The sequence below is a fragment of the Cyrtonyx montezumae genome, unplaced genomic scaffold, assembly GCF_038088225.1.
Source record: "Cyrtonyx montezumae isolate F1298 unplaced genomic scaffold, pur_monq_1.0 scaffold_0, whole genome shotgun sequence".
In the NCBI taxonomy this organism is placed as follows: domain Eukaryota; kingdom Metazoa; phylum Chordata; class Aves; order Galliformes; family Odontophoridae; genus Cyrtonyx; species Cyrtonyx montezumae.
The window spans coordinates 47,670,935-47,694,821 of NW_027071824.1; the positions used below are offsets into that span (position 1 = coordinate 47,670,935).

The 23,887-nt window shown below is 37.0% G+C and overlaps 1 protein-coding gene across 1 annotated transcript in view; it reads left to right on the top strand.

Moving 5' to 3' along the window:
• MAN1A1 (mannosidase alpha class 1A member 1) overlaps positions 1 to 23,887 on the top strand; it is a 133,159-nt gene that overhangs the window by 86,361 nt on the left and 22,911 nt on the right. Inside the window, exons 6-8 of the mRNA XM_065734660.1 lie at positions 17,027 to 17,150; positions 18,546 to 18,639; positions 22,392 to 22,507. Of these exons, the coding sequence (XP_065590732.1) occupies positions 17,027 to 17,150; positions 18,546 to 18,639; positions 22,392 to 22,507 (334 nt within the window). The remainder of the gene's footprint in view (positions 1 to 17,026; positions 17,151 to 18,545; positions 18,640 to 22,391; positions 22,508 to 23,887) is intronic.

Here is a 23,887-nt window from a genome sequence, read left to right on the forward strand (position 1 = left end):
TTAGTTTGCATTTTTCGAAACCTATCCGTAAATGTTTTTCAGAGGCACAAAAGGAAAATAGAAGTTACGTAGGTGTACTGAATTAGCATGACAAGGTGACTTGAGTGGGGGAGTGTTTGTGCCCTTCTTGCTATCTTTATGAGGCATGAAGGTCATCGTGAATCACCCCATGCTCTGTGCCTCTTGTCTATTAAGAAACCAAATGCTACGGAACAAAAATCAGAAATAAGACCTGAACAGTGGTATTGATAAGAGAAAATATTCTTAATCAGTATGACTGCAGAACAAAATAACGTAGTCTTGTCAGTAACATTTATCTTTAGTTCTGAAGTCAAGGAGGTCTTCCAGAAAAAAATTCAGTCCTATATAAATGCCTCAAGGCTTTTTATAACAATATGTGTTTTTTCCTCAGAATAATATAGGTATGCAGTGTTAACCCTAACACTGAAATCTTTTCATTCTGTTTGATAGATTGGCCTTTATTGTCTTTTTCCTTAGTCTTTTTTATAAAAACAAATATATATTTTTTTCTTTTTCTGATCAGTTGCATGTGCAGAAAACTGAAAGGTGATCCTCTTCTTTGTCATTGAGTTTCTGCATTGTTGGCCAGTATGATATTCATATTGAGAAAGAAACTGTAGAAGAAGATACTCAATTCTTCTGTCAGGAGAAATAAGGATCATTAAATAATTTGTATTTGCTGAAGTCCTGGATTTTCTCTATTCTGTTTTGCACTGAGTTGTTGCTACAAATCCTGTGCACATTCATACCAATGGTTTGATTTTATCACTATCAGTGTTGTAGGTAGTTGAGACAGACTCAACTGAGCATGCCTCTTGCTGCAATGAGCCTACCTGTGTTAGAATGATTATTAAAGTCTGTGAAGGCTAAACCTGAACCATTTATTTTTCTAATGATGCCGTATAATTTGGAATGACTGTAGTAGGGAGCTAAAGCCTGGTGAGTCAGTCTTAAGAATGAGTGTTCTGATGAGGAATTCTTCCATTACCATGTTCTGCTCAGACATGTAACTCATCATGGGCTGACTTTTTACTCCTTAGTGCAGAGGACTGATGAGGAGTATCATCTATGTGTTTGTGTTAGCTGAATGCATCTAGCTGACATCCAAAATATGCTCAATCTTCTTTATTCTTGCTGTAATCTCACATTAAAAATAGAGCAATTTTGTGTTATACTCCTTTTTGATGAACAGACCTTGCTCACTTTTTTGTAGATTGTCACCTGAATCAACCTGACTTAAAGGATGCAGTATAACTGAAGGTAATTTTTAAAGACCTAACAGAATAGTCAGTTTGCTGTATTTTAAACAATCCACTGCCCACCAACAAGCTGTAATAAAATCCTGGCACTAAATGTGAAAGTCACACAAATGCCACTACTACCAGAGTGTAAAGAAAAAATAAGACTTCTTAGTTTGAGAGCTATTCAGAAGGAAATGAAGAGAGGCCACTGAGCCAGCTAAGCAGTTTGTTCCAGAAATTTGCCTTCATTGGTTTAAATTTCATGTTAAAATTACGTTTTTATTGTTATACCTCTGACACATCTTTATGAGGAAGTTAATAGGAGAGAGCAATCTTTCTGCAAATTAAATGAAAGGCTACTGTTTCCAGCTGACATCTGTGAAACTGCTGCTTCATTCCTTGCAGTAGTTCTTAGAGAAATAAATGAGCAAGTATTCATTATAATGGAGCTTTAATGGTAGCCATATGTTATATATCTTGTAATGGTGCTCATGTTGTGTGGTTTCTGTGTAGTATAAAAAAAAATAGTATGTCTGTTAAAGGCCCATTAATGCAAATGTCTTGATTCAATACTTAGCCTTGGTGAAAATTGTGTGTTTTAAATATCTCCCAGTAAGCCACAGTCAGTACAGCAAATCTGACAGTCTTTCTGGTTGACCTTTCAGGTTGTCCATTTCATGTCATATTGCATTCTTTATAGATAATGAAATCTGTTGGAGCAAAGAAGATTCTTAAGTATTTTACTTGGATCTTTATTATTTTCAAAGTAATATTTTCTAGCAGATAGTCGAATGCTCACTCTTTCGGCATTGCTGTTTCACATCATTTCATAATTTTCTACTGAGGTCATAAATTATTTTCTCTATTGTCTACCTGGAATCAATTTTGTAAATTAATTGAATTTTGCATAACTTTTTCATTACTCATAATTGTTTTGAAAGCTTTTAGACCTGGCTTTGAAGGCTTAAATCTGGTTTACTAGAATGCATGGTTTTAATGAGTGCTGCAAATTCACACGCATAGTTTTGGGTGAATTAAACTTTAGATAGTGCTTCAGACTTGCTTCTTTTTTTTCTACTTAGTGAAGTATTGAACAGTTGCATTTGTGAATGACAGATTGGTTCATCTGAATGATGTACCGTGTAATTTGATAATGTTTATCTTAAAAATAAGAAAAGGACACTCTATGGCCTTTGCTTGTTTTCTTCCTCCTCCAAAAATGCACAGTGATGGGATGTTCTAAGTATTTTACTACTATTTTTAAACAAGTTTAATTAATCAATAATTTTTTACTTTAGCTCTCTATTGCTTTATTTCATAATCTTTGAGGGGTTTCAGGAATTAAATAATCACAGACATTAAAGCAGAATTCATGTAATTAATTTGTGTGTTCTAGTGGTGAACACCCAAGCTACACCTGTTTTTCCATACGGATATTTGTCTATCCATTTCTTCAAGATCTACAACATACACATTCCATGCTTTTTCATGGAAGCTTGTATCAGTGCTTTTGTCCTCACTGTTGGGAGTTTTGGGGGTTTTGTTTTTTCCTGATTTCTGTCCTGGAATTTCAGTACTTTACTATTTCAGTGGAAGATTTCTTCCCTTTTACCTGTTGGAAGAAAATTATTGTCATGTCAAAGCTCTAGCCTGTTAACAAGAACATCCCTAGTGTAGTGCTTTCTTTGTTCCTAATCATTCTTGTTACTCTTCTCTAAGCTTTCCAAAATTTGTCCCTGTTTTTTCCTGAAATGTTGTTGATGTTTGGTATTGAACATATTTCAAGAAAGAATGTTCCATCTGTGAATAAAAGAGGCCTTTAAAACTTTCATTCCCAAGATGATACTTAAGCCACATCATCTGTCCTGTGACATGGCCCGTTTGCATTTGCACTTAACATCCTACTCATTTCTAAAATTACTTTCTCCATTTCTGCTTTTTCACATTCTGGGGGATGCAGCAAATTCCTCAGTAGTGTTGAGAATTTTCCAGATCCATTTTTCATAAAGATTTTTTGAGTCAGCAAAAATACTTGTCTTCTCAGAGCAACTGGTGTTTCAGCCTGCTGGTATAGGCTAGATTTGTTTCCCCTAATCAAGAATAACAGAAAGAAAAAACAAATGTTAGACAAAATCCTGAACTTGCCATCGATTTGTATAAATTTTTTGTTATACTGAATCACATCAGTATCTGATCCTTGTTGTTTCATTGTCTCTTGAGCCTCTTGAAATAAGCAGCCACTTTATTTTCTCCTCTTCTGTAACTCTTTTGCGTAACCCTGATTGGTCTGTCATTCATCAGTCATGTATTGACTAAATGTGCCTTACCTACTTCAGAGTATTAGAAGAGAGCTGCAGAGCAAGCAGGTGTAGCATAGGTCAGTATCTGTACTTGCCTATCCTAGGGTGGAGGAGAGGTTGACCTTTTAAATTCCATCCCTAATTCACCCACACATCAAAGATAATTCAGGCTCTGGTTTCTGGAAATTTCTCTACTGGAAAGAGGCGAAAGTGAAAAAAGGAAGCCGGCTCCACTTATTGTATTGACTCTGATCATTTGGGTTAAGTGTTGCTCACATACTCTCCACACTGTAATACAGTAAAAGTTAAGAAATAAATCATTTTGATACATGAGCCAGTTTATTTTAAGTCACTCTTAAGAGATGTAAAATAGTTGCTTTTGATAATTTATGAGTTCAGAGATGCCCCATTACTCAAAAGCTTTCTGTTACACAGGAAACAATTTTGCACTTTTCCAAAATAGTTATTTAATCTGACATTATACTTTAAAAGTGTCACAAAGACTCATCAGTATGCCATATATTTGCAGAATCTACTCCATTCTTGCTAAGAAATGCTTTGTAAAACTGTAACAACTTTTTCAGTGTGTGTAATGAAATTCTGTGGTGGTGCAAGAACAAAAAGTACCAATACTGTCTCCATCAGAGCTGCACAAATCTGTTTTCTGTGCCTTTGATTGTTTTATCATTTTAAATGGTAATCTTTTCATGCTCATTTCACTGCATCCTCTATTATTTTCATTATATTGATTAAAATCCCATTACTTTTAAGAAATGCCTATTACTTTATTATCAAACCATCTCATTTACAAAATCCTCCAGGAAATAACTTAAGTGTGATCATGACTATTAATGCATGGCTTGTGGTTATTTTTTTTTAAGCATTACTCTTAGAAGCAATGTTTGGTGCTTCTGATTTTTCTACTCTGACAACATAGCATATGTCTTTCAGCCCTTTTCAGCTCAATTGAATTATTCGGTAATTTAATAGAAAACACCTTCCCTCCTTCAGGATATTCACTATTTTATAGTGTCGTATCCTAATATAGAACATGCATTACTGCAAAAGATAAAGGAACAAAATCAATTTTTCTTTAACAATTACTAGCCTTGACTAATCATTCAAGGTAATGTTTGGTTTTTTTTATTTTATTTTTATTCTCCTTGTGGTATAATCAAATTATCCTGGATCATAGTTTCTGGCATGTGTCTGAGAATTAAGCTGTATGTGCTGTGCTTAGCTATCTCAGCTAGCATTATTGGTTTCTTATAAATAGCTCATGTGTAAGATGAGCAGCAGCTGTGTAAAAATATCTGTTGCTTGAAGTAATTCATAAGTGAAATTTTGGGTTTTGTGCAATGGAACTGAATAACTGATAATGGAGGCTATCACTGGAAAATCTGTAATGGGATGCCTTCCTTCTGACTAGAAAAATCAGTAACATACTAGATTGTGTGTTTTTATGTCTGATGCTTGATAGATAGTAGGATATACTCCTGTTTATTTATATATTATTTAGCAGATCTGATAACATTTTAGCCCTTGTTTGGTTTGTTCTTAGTCATATGAACAAGGAGAGACTTTATTCATTTACAGAAATGTGATCAATTTAAATTGTATTTAATGAAACAATATTGCATCACTTTTGCGGCATTCAAAGCATGGCATTCAAAATCAGACAATGATAAATAATATCAATCTATTTTATGAGACCATTTATATACTTGAAACTCTGTCATTTGAGAAAAACAGAAATAGCTTCTCATTATGAAATTGACTGATAATACTGAATAATGTGTATTGTGTGAAGTGGGGGAAAAGAAGTCTGTAAAGTATTTTAAAGTAAATTATGTTTAACTAAGGACTTGTTTTCTTTACACTAATTTATTTTAATCTGGATTCTTAAATAAGTTAAAGGATAAAGCTTTGCATAAACTATGACATATAAATTATGTTGGGAAGAGGATCGAGAAGAGTTGTTTTTTCCTTTGCATTGTGAGTTTCCAGTAAAATAACTAGTTTCTAAGTCTGAATGTTGTGAGTTGAAAGGATTTATGTAATGATACTGGTAATTCAGTCTGTCCGCATGAATTCTCAGTGCAGGTCTGAATTAATGTTTCTTCCTATTTACTTCCTATTTAACTATAATATTTACTGGATTTTTTACTCAGTCTGAAATGCCTTGTGTTTACTTCCAGGGACTGTGCTTAGTTTATACTGTGCTTTTACCTCTGTTTCTTCCCTAATAGGATAAGTTATTTCTATGCTTAATGTTGCTATTGAAATGCATTTTGTCCTCCCCAGCTCAATTCACACTTTCCACTCCCTGTGTATTTGTACTACCTGTTATCTCCACTATTATTTTAATGTCAGTTACAGGATTTTAATGCTTGATCATTATTGAAGCCACCAGGAACTTTTATGTTGGCTGTGAGCAAGTATCAAGCTCTTAGGCACTGGGACTAAGAAAACCAAACGTTTATCTGATCCCAGAATGAATGGATTTATGTGACACAGCAGTGTGTGGGTAAGGAGAAAGAAGATTGAAGCAGACTGGAAGAAAGAGACATTTATACTTTTCTTAAAGTATTTGTCAAAACAGATTACATCGTAGCAACACTAGTCTGAAAAAGACTACTTCAATTTTTTTTCTCCAGACAAGCTGTCCCTCTCAATGAGCCAGATTTCTCTTTCTGTACCGTTTCATACTGCTGCTAGGAATCCGTGAAAGCAGACACTGGAGGGAGAGGTATACCTCAACAATAACAGTGTCTCTGTGTTATACATGTTTATATATCTGTCAGTGCATATGCAAATATAATCCATGGCATTTGTACATTAATGTTATCCTTGTATGAATGCCACAGTTGCATGTCCTGCAACAGGCTGTCCAATAGCTGAAACTACTGAAGCCATATTAAAAGGAGGAATATCTGATTGTCAGTCAGAATGTCAAGCAGGGGGAAGGGCAGAAATTTGAAGCAAATCCTCAGCAGGAAAAAAAAAAGCTTAGCCTGAACATTGAATGTTGGAAAAGTGATATAAAATTGGAAGCAGCGTAGAGATGTACTGAGCAGTGTAGGTTAAGAGTGCTGATTGCCATGGCTATGGTGGCTTAAGGCAGAAAGCACTTATTTTGAATGATATGTGAAGATCTGAAATAAGCTTAAGACTTGGACAAAGCTGATTTGTCTTCAGTGTTAAAAGGCATGGAAGAGAGGAAGAGAGCATCCATAAATGTTTGTCATGGACTTTTCCAAAATTATTATTCTTTCACCACCTTCCCCATTGAAAACACCATAAAATGTGTTTTCAGTTGACTTCTCAGAGCTAATTTTGGAGTTTTTCCTGGGAAATGGGAGATTTTGTTTGTTAGGGTTTGGGAGGGGCAGTTGACTGCCAGTTGCAAGTCACAAACAGTTGCATACAAGTTCAATAGGGAATTGTATTCTAACACCTTCTTATTGCACTGATATCATAACTCTAGTCTTCTATTCATGAGTTTTCATTTCCTGTTATTTTCACTTTTCTTCAGGGACTTGATTAAAACTACTGTGCTGGTTATTTATTATCCCCTGCCCTCATCTTCTGTGTTTTTTTCCCTCTTGCTATTTTAGTCCCTGGAAAATGATTTATTAAACCATTAGTGCATAAAGTAATAAGAAACATGAATTGTTTAGCTTATTTAGTGGTGTATTGTCAGACATACGTAGGTCTTGTGCTGTGCTCAAATAGAGAACTTTAATCAGAAATGATTACATCAGCACGTACAGTTTTAGATGGCTACACTGAACATTTTTCTTTAAGTACTTCCATGTCTAATAGTGATATTTCACATGGCCGGGATACAAGTTATCTCTCCTTTTCTCAACTCCTCCTTTGTGTGAGTGCATACACAAACTCACTGTAAGCTCCATTATGTTACTTCACCATGCTAGTTCTCCTTTAGAGTAGTAGTAAAGTGGTAAGTGTCATAGGGCAGATAATCATAAGGAAAGGACTGTAAAAACTTTGACAGTAAAGTCAAAGTGTATTTCTTCTGAGAAATGCTGCAGGAATCTGATATAAACAAATTAGACAAATACTTGTAATGAATGGGCTGGTGAGGTTATTTTAAACATCAGTCAGCACTGTAGTGCTAGAGCCAAATGTTCAGAATTCATGTATTAGACCACAAACATAGTACACGATGGTGTCTAGTGGTTTTCAGAGCCCAAGGAGGGAGTACTCTATTTTTCATTCTCTGCAGCTGTCAGACCTGAATGAGTACAGTAAAACATGATCTTACCACAGGCAATTTCTCTGGCCTCTGCTTATTGCCTGTTGTTCCCTGGAGCCAGATGAGGCCCTTTCCTCTTCATCCTGGTTCTCTTTGTATTTTGGTCCCCACCTGCCTCTTAGCTCCTCCTGCTCCCTCTGCTGCTGTTTCCATTTGCCTTGGTGTCCACTCACTTCACTATTCCCCAACTACTATCACAACTCTCACAGAATCACAGAATTGTAGGGGTTGGAAGGGACCTCCAGAGATCATCGAGTCCAACCCTCCCCACCAAATCAGGCTCCTTGGACCAGTTTGCACAGGTAGGCGTCCTTCTCCAGAGAAGGAGAGTCTACAACCTATCTGGGCAGCCTGTTCCAGTGCTCCATCACCCTAACTGTGACTCTGATCTTAGGATGAACAAGAATTTTTCACCATAAGGACTAATTCTGTTGTCATGAGATTAAATCTTATGGTGGTATTGTTTTGTTTTTTTTTACTGGGCAGGGCACTTATAAAGATGTGTTACAGCCCACGACTTGGATATGCGCACTTCAACACTTTCAGAGACAACCCTTCTCAGAGATAGGAACCCATCTTGAAGGAGACCTTGTCACAGGCTGATCCTCATCCACCTTCTGCTTCCTTCCCACTTTGCTGTTAACTGCACTCCTCAGTCTCTCTGTCTGTTCTGGCCAGTTTACAGAGAGATCACTGGTGGAACGGTCACCTTGAGGGAGATGAGCCCACTTGAAACACAGTGCATGACTGTTTAGCAGCTTGACTTTTTGCCTGCAAGTATTGTAAGGAAACAGTTAATATTTCAGGAGACATTGAAAAGTTGCAGGTACCTTTCTCAAAAAAGGGGAAAGAAGAGTTGAGAGGAAGAGAAATTTTGTCTTTGGAAAACTTAACCTCTCCGACATTGTAAGTAATGTGCCTAGGTACTCTAAGGTGTCTAAAAAGTCTGTTAATTCTCAAGAAACATTGAAATGTTCTGACGAGTCCCATCTTCCTAAGACTGAAAGGTGGAGTCAGGAGGCTTTTCTCTTGCCCTTTTACAGACAAGTTAGGTCTGTGGAGGTGCCACCTACATCGACTTCGAAAGACCCAGTGGACCTCACAGAGAAAAGTAGGGTTCTTGTTTTCAGAGCTCTTCTGTGAGCGTCTCTTCAGAGTTGTCCTGATCATTTCTCACATGATGAATGGTCAGACACAGTACTTGACATTTCCTTCCCTCATTCTCCGCCTTCAGCCAGATGATGACGAACACGTGCCTCCCTTACAAATTGATGTATCTCCTGCACTGGCAGAACAGAGTTGTCAGGAGATCAGCATACATTAGTGCTGACACTGCGTATGACTAGGCAAACAGAGAAAATTAATGTTCTCAAACATCATGCTCCTGGGCCGATAACTCTTCATTATCTCACTTGTTACAGTATACAAACCATTTGTGTTCTGCCTGACATTTCAACATAGAAATGTTTCTGTCCCCTGTAGTACTGTAAAATTGAGTAACTACTTTTGTTGCTAGTCTACACACAGCAGTTGCTGATGGCACTAATTCACTGTCTGCCTCCTCCCGCTAAGTCAGCATCCCTAGGAATCACCTCACCAGGTAATTGCTGGCAGCGATTGGTCTTTGGAGAGGGCAGCTCAGCTGAGCAGGAAGCAACCAGCTGGGCAATGATTAGGCAGGGGCAGTGGTTATTCATTCATCATCACAGCTGAAAAACTAACCAGCTGTTAGCACTTGCCTGAAAGATTCTCCTAGCACCAAGGAATAAAACAGACATCAAAAAGTGCCATGTAGCCTAGCTACCTTAATTTAGTTTTCTTCTGTGCTGCCTCCAGCTGTTGAGGTGCTGTGTGAGAGATGCTTAACCAGGTTGTCATAATTTTCCTATCTCAAAGAAGAGATGCTGTAGACAACTCAGGACTCCAGCAGCTTTATCTGCCTGGCTTGATGCTGCTCAGAGAGAGAGAGGGATCGCGCAGGAGTGCAAAAAGTTAATTGCAATATATTGAAAGTTGGACTGCGAGGTCTTTCATGCTTGCTGCTGGGGCTAGAAACACAGAGCTACAGAGCTAGCCCAGTCCAGTGTACTCCTTTTGACTTTGCAGGCAAAGTGCCATTCTGGCTCCTCCTTGCCACTGGACTTGGTGTGAAAGTTCAGTACCAGTGGTTTGGGCAAGCCTGGGATTTCATTTTTCCTATCTTTCTTCTGTAAGATAGGAGTGCAGCTCATTCATGCTATGGAGTTGTTAAAGTTATTAAATATCATTGAGGTGTTAGCAAATAAATCATCAACTTTTCTGTCTGTGAAGGCAAGCTCTCACACCAAGGTGCCATATGTTGTACCCTTCAGGGAAAGGATGTGTGAAGGAAATAGATTAATAATAGTCTGTAATTTATCCTTTAGCATTGCCTGTACGTAGTGTATGTTGGGTTTTTTTAATTTAGTTTAAAAAGTGTAAGCTTCTAATAAAATAGGAGGTTTTTTTGTTGTTTTCTTTTTTGTCACAGCTTTTTTATAGTCATAAACCACAGTTGAATAGCAATGTCAGTTAGCTGCAAGAAAGGAGAAAGCTGCAGCACAGAGGTTTGCAGCAAATCTCTTCTCAAAGGTATCAACAGCAGCTCACCCTCTAAATTCCCCAGTTTGAGCTGTGGCGTTAGATATAACCTCACCCAGCAAATTGGTGGCAGAGGATCATCACTGGCTTCTGGGAACAGAAAAAGCTGCTCTTCATTAATTTTTATGATATATTGATGAATGCTTCCCTTTGGGGCGAAACAAAAAATCATTCTTATAAAAGCATTTTCGGAGGTGGCAGTCCTAAATAATGCATGAAACATTAGATATTCTATGAAAATAACATCTGAGAATACTACCTTTTTGGCTGCCATAGTGACTCCTTAGCTACTGTTTCATAGTATGCAGTTCTAGTAATCGGTAAATATTTTTTCCATTATTAACTTAATTTTATGTTGAGGGATTGCATGTGTCACAAAGTTTATTTAGAACATATTAAATGTTTGGTTATGAATCTATTTCTTTGTCCAGTAATGATAAAAGCAAATAAGTTTTATTTAGCATTTTGACATTTTTCATGCCATCTTTGGCTCCATAGCAACTTAATTTTTTTAAATATATATTTCTAAATGAGAAATGGATATTGAGCGTGCACATGAAAATCTGACTCTTTACTGACCTCTTTCCATTTGTTATAAATAGGTTTAGTTTATTTAATTAAATTAAAATATTGTTATGAAAGACTGGTAGTGAAAGATAAGAAATAGACTGGAAGGCTTTTACAATATATAGGCATTTTACTAGCAATGCTATAACTAGTCATTATATAGCTATGCTGGCTTTTTTATTAAAGAAAGGAAAGAAAAAAGAGTCATACATGGAAATAATGAGCAATTTTGCTGAAATGAAATGTACCCTTAGAGATTTTTCTCACTGAACTGAAATAATGGACAGAAAATAATAAATTTGACATTTATTACATCTATGATAGAAATATTGGATGTATTCATAATGCGCTGTGTTAACTAAATCACAACATGTGGCACCATCTGTATGGCTTAGACAGGCTGGGTGTATGGATATAGAAAATTCATGGACTTTGACTTATTCATATATAACATTACAAAGTGTTAACCTCCAGTGTTACCTTGTTATATTTGTTATATCAGTGTGCACAGAGTTATAAAATTCATCTGATACCTGAGAAATTAATTGAAATCCTGGGGAGATATGGGCATATGTCAAAGGCTAGCTGTAGATGGGGTGAGTCTCTCTGGGTTTACTCAGTGAAGAGAAAAACTCCATCTTTAGCTAAATCTCTTCTATGAAGTGATTTAATTCAGTTATCTCCCTGTACTGATAATCAAAGGAGCCCTTGAAGAGATTAATTTCTGTGAATACCCTTCTTGGACTTATATGCTCTCCCATTTCCATATTATCAGTTGAGGTTGGTTTCTTGGTTGATATGCAGTGTCAGTAGGCTAAATTACACAAGTCTTGGATATGAACCATGCAGCTGAATCCCATGTTGTTATAATTTTAAACCTGGAACTTGGAAAAGTGATCATATTATGCTTGCAAATTAATCTGAGAAGTTTTTTACTAAATACCTATATAACCAAATGGCAATTCAGGCTTCCTCTGGGGGGGTGGGAAATGAGGGATGATGTTTTCCTTCCCACAGTAGCTAATAATTTTACTCTATTTCTCAGGAGCTGAGCTTCCAGAAAAAGCTAGAAGCGTCTCCTAAGGGAACTGGGAGGGGAAAAAGGATAAAAAAATATGCAAAAAGCTGTAGAAAAGTTTGTGTGACTTTTCCATCACCCTTTCCCACATTTTTACCTCCATCTGGGAAGGTCCTTTTATGTCATGGATATCAGTAGGTGGCTGATGGAGTGGAGTGAGGTATGTGAACCAGGGGCTGCAGGCCAGGCTAAGTGATGTCCTGCTCTTGTAGGTTCCTCTTAAAAGAGGTCTCCAGTTGTTTTCTCCAGACGTATTCTCTTTTCCCATTGCCCTTTGGGAAGTACCACACAACTCATTTTTTCCAAGCTGAGTCTCATGACTGTGGTGAAATTAAATGGACTCTTAGCACTACATTCTGATTTTTGTCATAGCATTTTGTATTTACACCCACCATCATAATTGAGTAGCTTTTTTCAAGGAGCTATAAGGAGTTATTTTCATAATTGATCCTTAAGATTTGGATAACATCAGCTCTCAACACTTCAAATTGCTGTTGCTGGATCCCTTTTATTCTATCCTTGTACCTTTTCTACTGGCCAATTCTGCAGAAGGATATTGACTTTTAGATTATGGTTATGCATCTCGCATTAAATATTGATATTTTGAAGTCCTACTCTGCCTCTGACTTTTGGAGTCATCCTGATACCCTCCAGGAGAGGAAGGAGAATAATAAATTGTCTGGAGAGACTATAACAGTGGTGCTCACCGATGGACAGAATTTTAGATGTTTTGACCCGCTGAAGTATTTGTGCAGTATCCCTGTGGATTCACTGTTTCTTTCAGGGATACTGAGAGGACCAGGAGAACCCATCTCATAAGTACATGGCTGAGAGTCTGGTGCAATTGCAGGAATTTTGGTGGGGTTTTTTTGACCATTCTAGCCTGGATGGGTGCTGGCAGGGCCCACTGATAGAGGGAAGGGAATAAACCAAGGCTCTCTAGAGTTGGGGATAAGGCAAGGGACTTGATTGAAGTGCATCTACACCAGTGCACACAGCATGGGCAACAAACAGGAGGAGCTGGAAACGTGTGGTGGTCAGAAGCTGTCTTGAACAGTGTGACCACAGAATGGTGGTGCTCTTAATTATTGGTGAAGTTAGGAGAAGGGACAGCAAAACTGTTACCTTGGACTTCTTGAGGGCAGAATTTGAACTATTCACTACACTGGTAGGGGGGGTCCCTTGGAATTCAGTCCTGAAGGATAAATGAGTCCAGGAAGGACGATGAAGCTGTGAAGGGTCTGGAGCACAAGGCTTATGAGAAGCAACTGAGGGAACTAGGATTGTTTAGTCTGCAGAAGAGGAGACTCTGCTCAGGGGAGACTTTATCACTCTCTAGAACCACTTGAAAGGACGTTGAGATGATGTGGGAGTCAGCCTCTTTTTTTCTGCATAACTAGCAAGAGGGTTGGCCTCAAGTTGCACCAGGGGAGATTCAGACTGGAAGTTAGAAATTCTGTTTTCTCTGCAAAAGTGATCAGGTGCTGGTATGGGCTGCCCAGGGAGGTGATGGAGTCACTAAGTCACCATCCCTGGAGGTGTTCAAGAAATGCTTAGATGCTGTACTAAGCAACTTGATTTAGTGGGGAAATATTGGTGGTAGGTGGATGGTTTGAACTGGATGATGTTGGAGGTCTTTTCCAGTCTTGGTGATCCTATGACTTTGCAAGATATCTGAGCACTGCATTTTTTTTGTCTCATGCATGGGCAGAAATCAACTTTTTAATATGGCCAGTTATTAAGATTTACTGAAATAAGATTTACCATGTATTTACTTCGCTTTATTCTCCAAGACACATGCAGCCATTTGCCTGTGCTTTGTAAATATACTCACTCTTCATCATTCTTGAAACAGAAGTATTCTTCCATTTCAGAATTTTACTTACTAGTTTCTTTGTTGCTTAAGGACTGTTTTGTTAGCAAATTATATGATATCTGGGAAAAAAGAAAAAACAACAACAAAAAACAAACACAAGAGCACCCTCTTCTGTTTCTTTTTTTTTAAGCTTAGAGTCCATTAATCATAAAACAAAGTCTTATTTCCCTGGTTAAAAAGCATCAGAGAGTATGAAATCTCTCGCATTCGGTATGCTGAGTGCTTTTTTGATCTGGTAATATTTCTTCAGGAGCTGCCTATCTGCATAGCTGTGTGTTCTTGAACATCACCTTAAAGTAGGCATAAATTTAAATGGAGCCAGAAGCAATACTGTGGCTATTACATTCGCATGCTCACTTATCTGCTTTGTTACTCCCAAAGATGAAATATATGAAAAAATATTAGGCATCCAAACTGAGGGAAGCATGAAAAACAGCTGAAGACTCTTTGCTTGAATCCTTCGATTCTACCACTTGTTGAAAAAAGCTTGTCCATTTTGACATAAAAAATGCCCATCAGAAAAAATGAGTAGATATTATCATTACTTTGCAGATTTGCCAGAAATATATTTTTTTTTTCTAATCAGCTGTCCCAAATGAAGTCAATAAAAGATAAGTTAAAAATTACATAGATGCAACATGGACATTTCTACTTGTATTGCACTAAGAGTAAAGAAGCAAGCTTTGTCTCACAAACCACCTTAAGCAAGAGAATCATCCACTGATTGATAAACATTGCAGTGATGCTCAAGTTATCATTGCTGCATGCAGAAAACCTCCTGATTACCTTGGAAAGTTGTCTGATTAACAAAATACAATACATCAAAATGTTCTGACAGAATGTGTTGATATCAGCAGAAGTCCTGGTGGAGCACAGGTAGGAACTTAATATGCTTTCTGCCAAATTTGGTTGATGCATTGCTGCAGGAACAACTCAGTGTTTCCACTTGGAGAATTATTGAAGAGTTTAATAGAAAAATGATGGTTTTTTGCAAGTTGCACCACAACAAAGCAACTTTTCAAAACCTTGGAGTATTTCACTTTGTTCTGGTCAGCTCTGTTTACCAGTAATGTGTTATGTCACCTCTTTTGGTCTCAGTAATCTGGAAGCAAGCTCAAATGTTTTCTTCCAGAAGTCATCATTGAGACAGGATTATGGACTAGCATGGCCCAGAGAAGGTGCCTGTTTCTTAGGTGAATTACTGGTCTGGGGACATCACCTCTTCAGTCTGCAGATAAGTGTTTCTAGATGCTGTCTGCAGTACTCACCTTAATCTTATTTTTTTATAATATCTTATGTTTCTGTGTCACAATTTGGGAAACTTTTTACCCACAGTAGTTTGAAACGCAGAGAGCTTGCAAGCCAATTTTGTTTTCTTCACTTTTTTTTTCATCAAATGTAAAAAGCCCTCTATTCTTTGCAAGATTGCTCTTATAATGTGGTATTCAGATCCCAAAAGGCTGGTGTTCTGTTACTGTTCTATAAAAGCTGGGTTGTGTGCATCTTTGCAGAATCCTGACTTGATTATCTCATTTACTTTTTCTGCAATTATTAAGATTAGAAACATTTTTCTCCTTTGGAGTTCTGGGGAATCATCTTTGTCAAAGGACCTCCATGTGTCCGAGACCTTGTGCCTTTATGGTCAGGCAGGAGAGCTTCACCTGATCCCTTCCCTTTTGTTCAACCAAGTTCTCTCTCTACTCAGCACTCAAGTAAACCCAGTCAACTCAGTGTTCTTTATGGTCTGGGAAAAAAAGAAAATGTGGAGCATTCCTATGGGGAAATATTTGACAGATGCTCTGGTACTTCAGAAGTGGGACAATGTAATTTCATCTGTCAGGAGGTAATATTCTGGGTTTATTTTAGGTGGCACTTCAGTGAGCTTCAAAGCTGCCTTCAGCTCAAGGCCAGGCTGCCAAAGGTTTAAAGCCATGGTGTTTAAGCTGAATACAAGCATGTTCTTTATTTGTCATCTTTGTTCTGCCTTTAAAGTTTAATGATTTGGGATTACTTTCATAATTTGAGTAACAGATTGTCTCAGGAAGAGTGTTCAGTTTTCATGGTTGTGTAAGTGATAACTGATGACTCTAGTGATTGCTCATGTGCAAAAGTAAAGTTAATTTATATGTGCATAAGTCAATAATGCTGTTTACTTCTTGAAAATAAGGAGGAGACTTAGAACTTAATAAGTGCATTTATACCTAACATTTCTGCTGAACTTATATGCCATTATTCATCCAGCCCAGGAAAGTTTTTTCTTTGGTCATTTATTTTTTGTATCTTTTCTTTAATGTAGGGAGGAGGGATCTGAATATTGCTGCTGGAAATTTCAAGGGGAAAGAAATTCTTTTTTTAATGAAATTTTAACAGCCCTTTTCTTCTGAATTCCAGCCAGCATTAGTTTGTATTGGGGATCTAGCAATAAATGTGCTTTTATCTACTCTCAGTACAAATCCCAAGATTAATTTTACTGTGAAATGTCTTTATGTCTTAATTAAAACTGACATTACTCATCTTGCTAAAAGTGTCCTGACAGCCAATGCATAAATATCCTACTCCAGTTAAATTCTTAAGTGTTAAGAAAGATAGACTGCATATGCTTTTAAGTTAAGGCTTGTGATGTATATGTGCAGTAATTTAAGTCTGTCCTTCTACTTGCACCAAAGAAGGATGAGAACAGTTAGAACTGCAGCTTGTGATAAATACAGGAAAAACAGGTGAAGTCTGAGAAGATTTTTGTCGCAATTTATTTAACTGTTGTAATACTGTAAAACACTGATACAGTGACATGCACTGGAGTTATATGTAAGCTAAAAGTCTGGATTTCTGTGAGAAGTGATCTTATAAACCTAAGCAGAGCTGGACTGAAGTAATTTGAGTTCCTGTAATAAATTCATGGAAGGATGCTGAAAGCATGCATTACATCTTAAATTCATTTAAATTCATTATTTTCTTGTAATAACTATATCTATTGCACTTATTTTGTTAGCATTGCATAAGATACTCATGTCTTCTGTTTCTCTTCTTCCCCCTTCCCTTGAATAGTGGAATTGGTCGAAATTGGCCCTGGGCATCTGGTGGCAGCAGCATTTTGGCAGAATTTGGGACTTTGCATCTGGAGTTTGTACACTTGAGCCACTTGTCTGGGAACCCTGTGTTTGCTGAAAAGGTTAGACTGTTCCTTAAAAATTATGTTCTAAAAGATAAATCACATGTTAGACTAGTATCTCTGGGGAGAGATTTGGTTTTTCAGATTTGGATTTTTTTATTTAGATTTTTGGGGCAGGCACAGACAAGAAGCATCCAGAGGCAAACTTAGTGGATAAATTATCTTGTGACATTTGTGTTAATTCATGTTTAACATTGCTTCTGTTAAGAGACAACTAAAGAGTGATGAAAGTGTGTGTGTGTGCATGTATGTGTGTTAAAAATTCTAGCCTATGCTTCTTTTCAAAGTGGAATCAAGCTATAGCTGCAAGAAACAGGAAGTATGTTTATGTAAGCTGTTCTTAAACCCTTTAGAGACTGAGATTTCACAGCACACCAAGACAAGCTGTTCAAGGTCTGGTACACTTGGTAAAGAAGAAATACTGGAATAATTTTTGCATGGAAGTGTTCATATAACTATTCATTAAGTTAGGTGGACGACTCTTTGCAGTCTGCATTTAGACACTGACTGCTAGCAAAGCCACATCAAGATGCAGAAGGCAGTTTGTCTAACACAGTAGAAATCCTTCTAGGGCTTGGTGTAAGCTAATTTATCATTTGTTGATAATTTGTTGATAAATTTAATTTATCATTTGCTCAGTTGATCTCTAAACATTCAGGACATTAAAATGAAGCTATCAGTACCTTTGTGTTAATAATTCTGGTCTGTGATTATCATGATCATCTTTCTCCCAGGTTGCCATCTTTGAATTCTTGTGAAAGTTAAATTTCAGTCTAAATTATTTCATATGCTCTGCAACGAACTGTGCTACTGAATGGCCCCAGCTGCAGAGCTGTCGTCATTTTTCCAGGCCACTCATTTGTGGCAAGCGTTTCAATTATGCTGGTAGAGAGCTCGGGGCTGGATCAATTTCTTCTGGGCAATTTGGTTGTAAGAAGCTTGGTTCCAGCAGTGTTCTTTCCATGCAAAATTGCCTTCTAGTTCACTTCTGCATCTAGGCTAGGTGATGAGCTTAGTATTTAATACCATTTCTGATCTGGGAGTATGGAGAATATAATGTTGAAGTAGCTGAGCTTAGTTAAGGCAGCTAGCTTCCATGAATTTCGGTACACCGTTGGAGGGGAAAAATATTCTGCATGGTATGACCTTAACTTTGAAGATTTCTTCTATTGTGTTTCATTACTAAGTTGGTACAGAAGCGCCAGAGGTTTTTGAAGCTTATTTACATGATGATGTCAGCTTAGAGGATCTTTTTTTAATAATTATGATTACACAGAGGTACTCAAACACTGCATGTACATTGAAGCATTTGTTCTTTGAGACATTTGTACTGATGCTGTTTTATTTTGGGGAAAAAAATGCATCAGTGCTCAGTATTCTGTACCCTTCCAATAGGTAATGAATATTCGAAAAGTTCTAAGTCGACTGGATAAACCAGAAGGCCTTTACCCCAACTATTTGAATCCCAGCAGTGGCCAATGGGGCCAGCGTAAGTAGATCAGTTGTTCAGAACTGTGAGCTGTCTGTCAGTATGCTGTCTGCAGTTGCTAATTTCTTTCAGTCGCTGATAACGTGTTTTATTGATTCTTCATATTGTATCTGAGTTCTTATACAATGCAAAAAAAATGCATCTTTAAAATTAATATTCCTACTTGCTGTATTTTAATGTACTTTTATGTAATCTTTCAGTATGGCTTATGGAAGTGGGGAAATATCTGAATATGTCATCTTGAAAAAGCATTTGTAGACTAGAAAATTCTTTTATTGAAAATTCTTAAGTGTTCTCTAAAGTAACTGTTTAAGGAAATATTATCAGCTCATCTAATCAAATTCCACACTTTTAGACAGGTGTGCCTCCACTGGAGATAAAAAGAAGCTTTTTTGCGCTTAATATCAGCTGTGATTTCTGTTGAAGTTTAATGCCAACAAATAAGGAAGCAAACTAGACAGAACAGTCATGGCATTAATCCACTAGGAATCATGACCAGAGGCACCAAAATTAGAAGTATTTTAAGTCTTTGAACTACTTAGGTCTTTTGTGATGACTGGGCCAATATGCATTGTACATTGTCTTCTTCAGTCTTTATCCTGTGTTCAAAGCCAAAGCAATGTGAAGAAATACATTTTGCGAGACTCTACTTCTTTCTTCTTTTTCTGCTTACTTTCAGTCTGCAGCTATTCCACTCATGTTTCCAATCTCCAAGTCCTTTACCTTTTTCCATTCCTCTGTTATTGAAATAAAAGTAGCAAGATGAAATGTCTTGATCTGAAAACACACAGGTAGATTATATGGTTCTGTTTATTATCACTGCTGGAGCTGGTTAGACCAAGCTCAGGTAGAAACAGGTAAAGAACTGGGGAAATTCTTGGATACAGTATTTTGTTGTGCCACAGGCCTGTACGTATAACCAGTGTGTATAACCAGCTGGCATGTTTATACTGACTCTGAGGTCTGTGCTTGCTTGCTGCCCACGTTGGTTTAATATGGCTTTGTAAAACTGATAACACTTTCCACTGGAAGTGCTGATTCTAAAGCCGTAAGCACTGAATTTGATCAGAAGATTACATCAATGCCTGTGACCCTGTTCGGCCAAATTCAATCCCAACTTGGCTTCAGTCAAACAAAGAAACTCAGCTTTTTGGCACTAGACTAGCCAACAGCTTTCCTAATTTGCATCCAACTCCCTTATTTAGTGCAATAGTATCGAGAGCCCCAAGGAGCATGACTGAACTGTGGCATCCTGGGTATGGCTTTAAGCTTAGTCCTGCAATCGTGCAGTTATTCTTTTAGTGAGCTGGATGAGAGGGGATCTTGCTAGTAGCTGCCACTGCCTTATTTATCTTATAGTAGTCAAATACTGATGTTGCCTCACGACCCTCCACATTTCCCTGTTTTTAATGTAATTCTCTTATGTACTCCTCTTTTACCTTGAATGCTAGTTTGTTTTGGTACACACAGTAACAATTACAGTTTATACCACCTTTGCTTTCCAATAGCCTGTAGTATTGACATAGAAATTAGCTTGCAGCATGTGAAAATGATGAACACAAATGTTGATGCAGGTCAGTCCCTAGCATGCTGAAACAGCAAAAGCAAATTTGATCTTTACTTGTTGCATCTCTTCTAATTCTCTTTCAATTGCCTCTGTTTGCAGACATTGATTTTTTTTTCCATAGTAGACATCAGAATATAGGACTTGAGAGATATTTTATTTGAGATTGCTTTTCTTGTCTGTTTTCAGTTGATTATAACAGAAAGAGAAAGCCTAGACCCGTAATTGGTACAAGACACAAACATTTCCTCTCAAACGTCAAGTGGAGTGGGGGGGAGTAGTTTCCGAACATTTCTTCTCTAGCAGTGCTGAAACTGTGAAGGGTGCTGCTGGATCACTGCCATTGTTCCTGTAAATTCATTTAGCCCTTGTTATTTTGACAGTAAATTGACAGTGATTTGCTGCAGCATGCGTCAATTGGATTTGTCTACTGCAATAATGTATATAATAACAGGGCTTATTATTGATGAAACTGTGCGTGTGCTATTTAGTTTGCAAATGTCAGAGGTTTCTATGGTAATTTATTTAGGAAACTGTAAAGGTCATTTAAATGCTGCTGTTCAAAGATCAGCCTTCCATCATAGAAAATGTTCTCATTTTTTTAGGAAGCTTCTTTTCCTTTTGGATGATGAACATTTAATTTAATAAATGGCATATTCTTTACAGAAATTTAATGTATCTCATTCAAAAGAGGGGGGGGGGAAAGCAGTTTGTAATCCAGATTTGATAGCACAATGTATTTGTTAGGCAAAGGAACAGGGTACATTTTGAAAACTATATTATTTTTTGTATGTCATGGGCTAGGAGAGAAAGAAAAATAACAGTAATAAAGTTTGAATAGAAAAAAGTTCTAATGAAATTTGAACAGAAAAAAATCCTTATCTTCTGCAGTTGCCTGGCTTTCCAGTTCAGTAGGCAAAAGGATGCATTCCATGAAGAGTGGATACTAAAGAGTCTCAAAATAAATAAATTCTGTGTTCTTTTGAATTCTACCAGAGGCATAACTCTGAAGTTAAAAGATCAGTGAGGTACTGGGAAACTTGAGGTCTGTACCGCTGACTCCTCTGCATCTCACTTTATGAGTCTGGGTTGCCCTGAACATGTCCTGCTTTTCTCATGCCCAGAATTCTGTGATGCAACTCTCCAACTTGCAGTGTGATATATGTATCCACATCTCCATCCTGAATGTCTTGGATGGAATTATCAAACCCCTTCCCCATTGTAAAATTGACAGTTATAAATGTAGTCCTGGTAAAACACTTTGAAAAACTTTCACAGAAGACATGATATATGCCACATCCCTTAATGTTACCAGGCAGTATCAACTTCAAGAAGAAAACTTGGTGCTCTTGCTTTAATGGAGTTTAAAGATTGAAACACACTTTCTAGCTGCATTGTTTTATGCACTTAAGAGATCTGTGCTGAAATCTTATGTTAGCTGCCTTAAAATTATGCCAGGAATCTTCTAGAGACTCTTAGAGATTATGTAAGGAGCTGAGATCACCAGTAATTCCTACATGGCTGGTGCAATGATATTGAATGGCTTGACTTAATACCAAGTCCTAAATGGGTCCAATTAAATAATCATAGCATTTGCAGTTCCACACTGTTTCATATAGTAAGCATAGAACAGAATAAAGCAACATCAGAGCAGTAATCTTCTGTAGATTTGACGTAGTCTTTTTTTTTTCCTCCAGAACCACTGCTGAGTCCTGACAACCAACTCGATATTGAAAAACATAATCGTATTTTTAAACATAGAGATTGGTGTGTTCAAGTACCATAAAATAAATAATAAAATAAATCCACTTCAGTAGTAGGGAGCTAAAACATTTGGGCTTTTTTTTACAATGTGTCTTAAATGACACATTATTTGATAAACAACAAATAAAAGCAATGCTTACATGGTAAGAGGGGAAAGTATTTCTCAAATTACACAGCATTTTCTACTTTTTTGATATTTTTAAGATAAAAAAGAAATTGGGTTAATACATTTTTATATGAAATAGATTATAGATGCGAAGTAGATGTTATACATATAAATTCTTGTTTCATTTTCATGGACTCCTGTGAGTTAGCAATGAGATATCTTTAAATGCATTACTCTACCACAATTACATGCTATAATTGTATTTTATTGTCTGTGCTGAATGTGGACTTGCTGTTGAACTTCTTTATTGCCTTTTAGATCACGTCTCCATTGGAGGGCTTGGGGATAGCTTTTATGAATATTTGCTGAAGGCATGGCTGATGTCAGACAAGACAGATGAAGAAGGCAAGAAAATGTATTATGATGCTGTTCAGGTAAATGAGAGATTTAAATCTTCCTTGCCATAATAATCTAATCTCTAATAATCCTAACAATGTGGGAGATTGATGTGTTTGCCACCACAGTGTGCTTCTTAAAAATGAATTCTTTTTTTTTTTTTAAAGACTTCATCAAATATAAATGTTAGAGGAATACAGATACTGAAGGAAGAGGGGGGGAGAGTCTTGAAATATAGCTAATTTCCTTCAACTGAAAAATGGTCATAAAGTATGCAACAAAAATGAATCTACAAGTAGCACTCAGGTAGAAGTTCAATATTTCCCTGAATTTTCCCTGTATAGACTCTTTGTCTGGGTTTTTTTGTCGTTGTATTCAGGAGGTAATTCCTCTTTTGTGTTACAGCCTCATATTTCAGCCATTACAGTATTTTGACTGTAGTCAAAATAGGGATCAACATATTATGCTAGATAATATTAACAGAAAAACAGATTTTGTTACACAATGCCTTTTTGTTACAGGAGGCGTATGTTTGCCAGTCTCTGTGAAACAGCCAATTATTCAAATTGGACACAAGAGAAAGTTCTCAAAAATCAGATTTGTTGATACTTGTTATTTTTATGTTTTATTTATGATCCTGCTGGTCTGCAATTTGCTTTGTTATTGATGGCATTTCCTTTAATATACTGTTTTTGTAGAAATAATGTTTTTTGACACTGAATTGTAACGTGTCAAGCATTAAGTTTAAATCCATATTTACAGGCTTCCCTTGCAGTCTGGGCAAATGACCTATTTCCTCTGTTCTTTGCTTTCATATATATATAAAAGAGGATAGTATTACTTCTTTTTTTTCCCATCCTTTCATCTGTTTTGACTGTAAGCTCTCTAGGTCTGGGACTTTTATCTCTTATTAACTGTATGTATGTACAGTGCTTCGGCAGACAAGGCTTCGAGATGCCAAGTAATATCTGCTTTCCATACATCTGGAAATGCGCAGTCCTTAGAGAAGAGACATAAGTCTCTTTTTACTTCCCACACAGCAAAAAAGTGGTGGCATTAAAAAATACAGCCCTGACTCACTGGAAGTACTTTTTTCATTAGAGAGAAAAGTCATATGGTGATGATTTGAGGGTGGATATGATCCCTGCTGGTAGTACATTTGACAACTGGGCATCCGCTGCTAAGAAACTCCTGCCTTTAATTTTGTAAGTGCAGATTTGGATGCGGTCAGCTTCATTTCCACTGATAACTGAGCAAAAGGTGGATTTTAAATTAGGTTTCAGTATACTTGAAGTCATAATATAAGAACAGTGATATTGTAATAGCTCAGCCATTAGGTTGGCAGCCAAAAAGTAAGAACAAAGTATCTGGTAATACAACATCAATTCATCTTATTGTGAAATGCATTTTGAGCCACC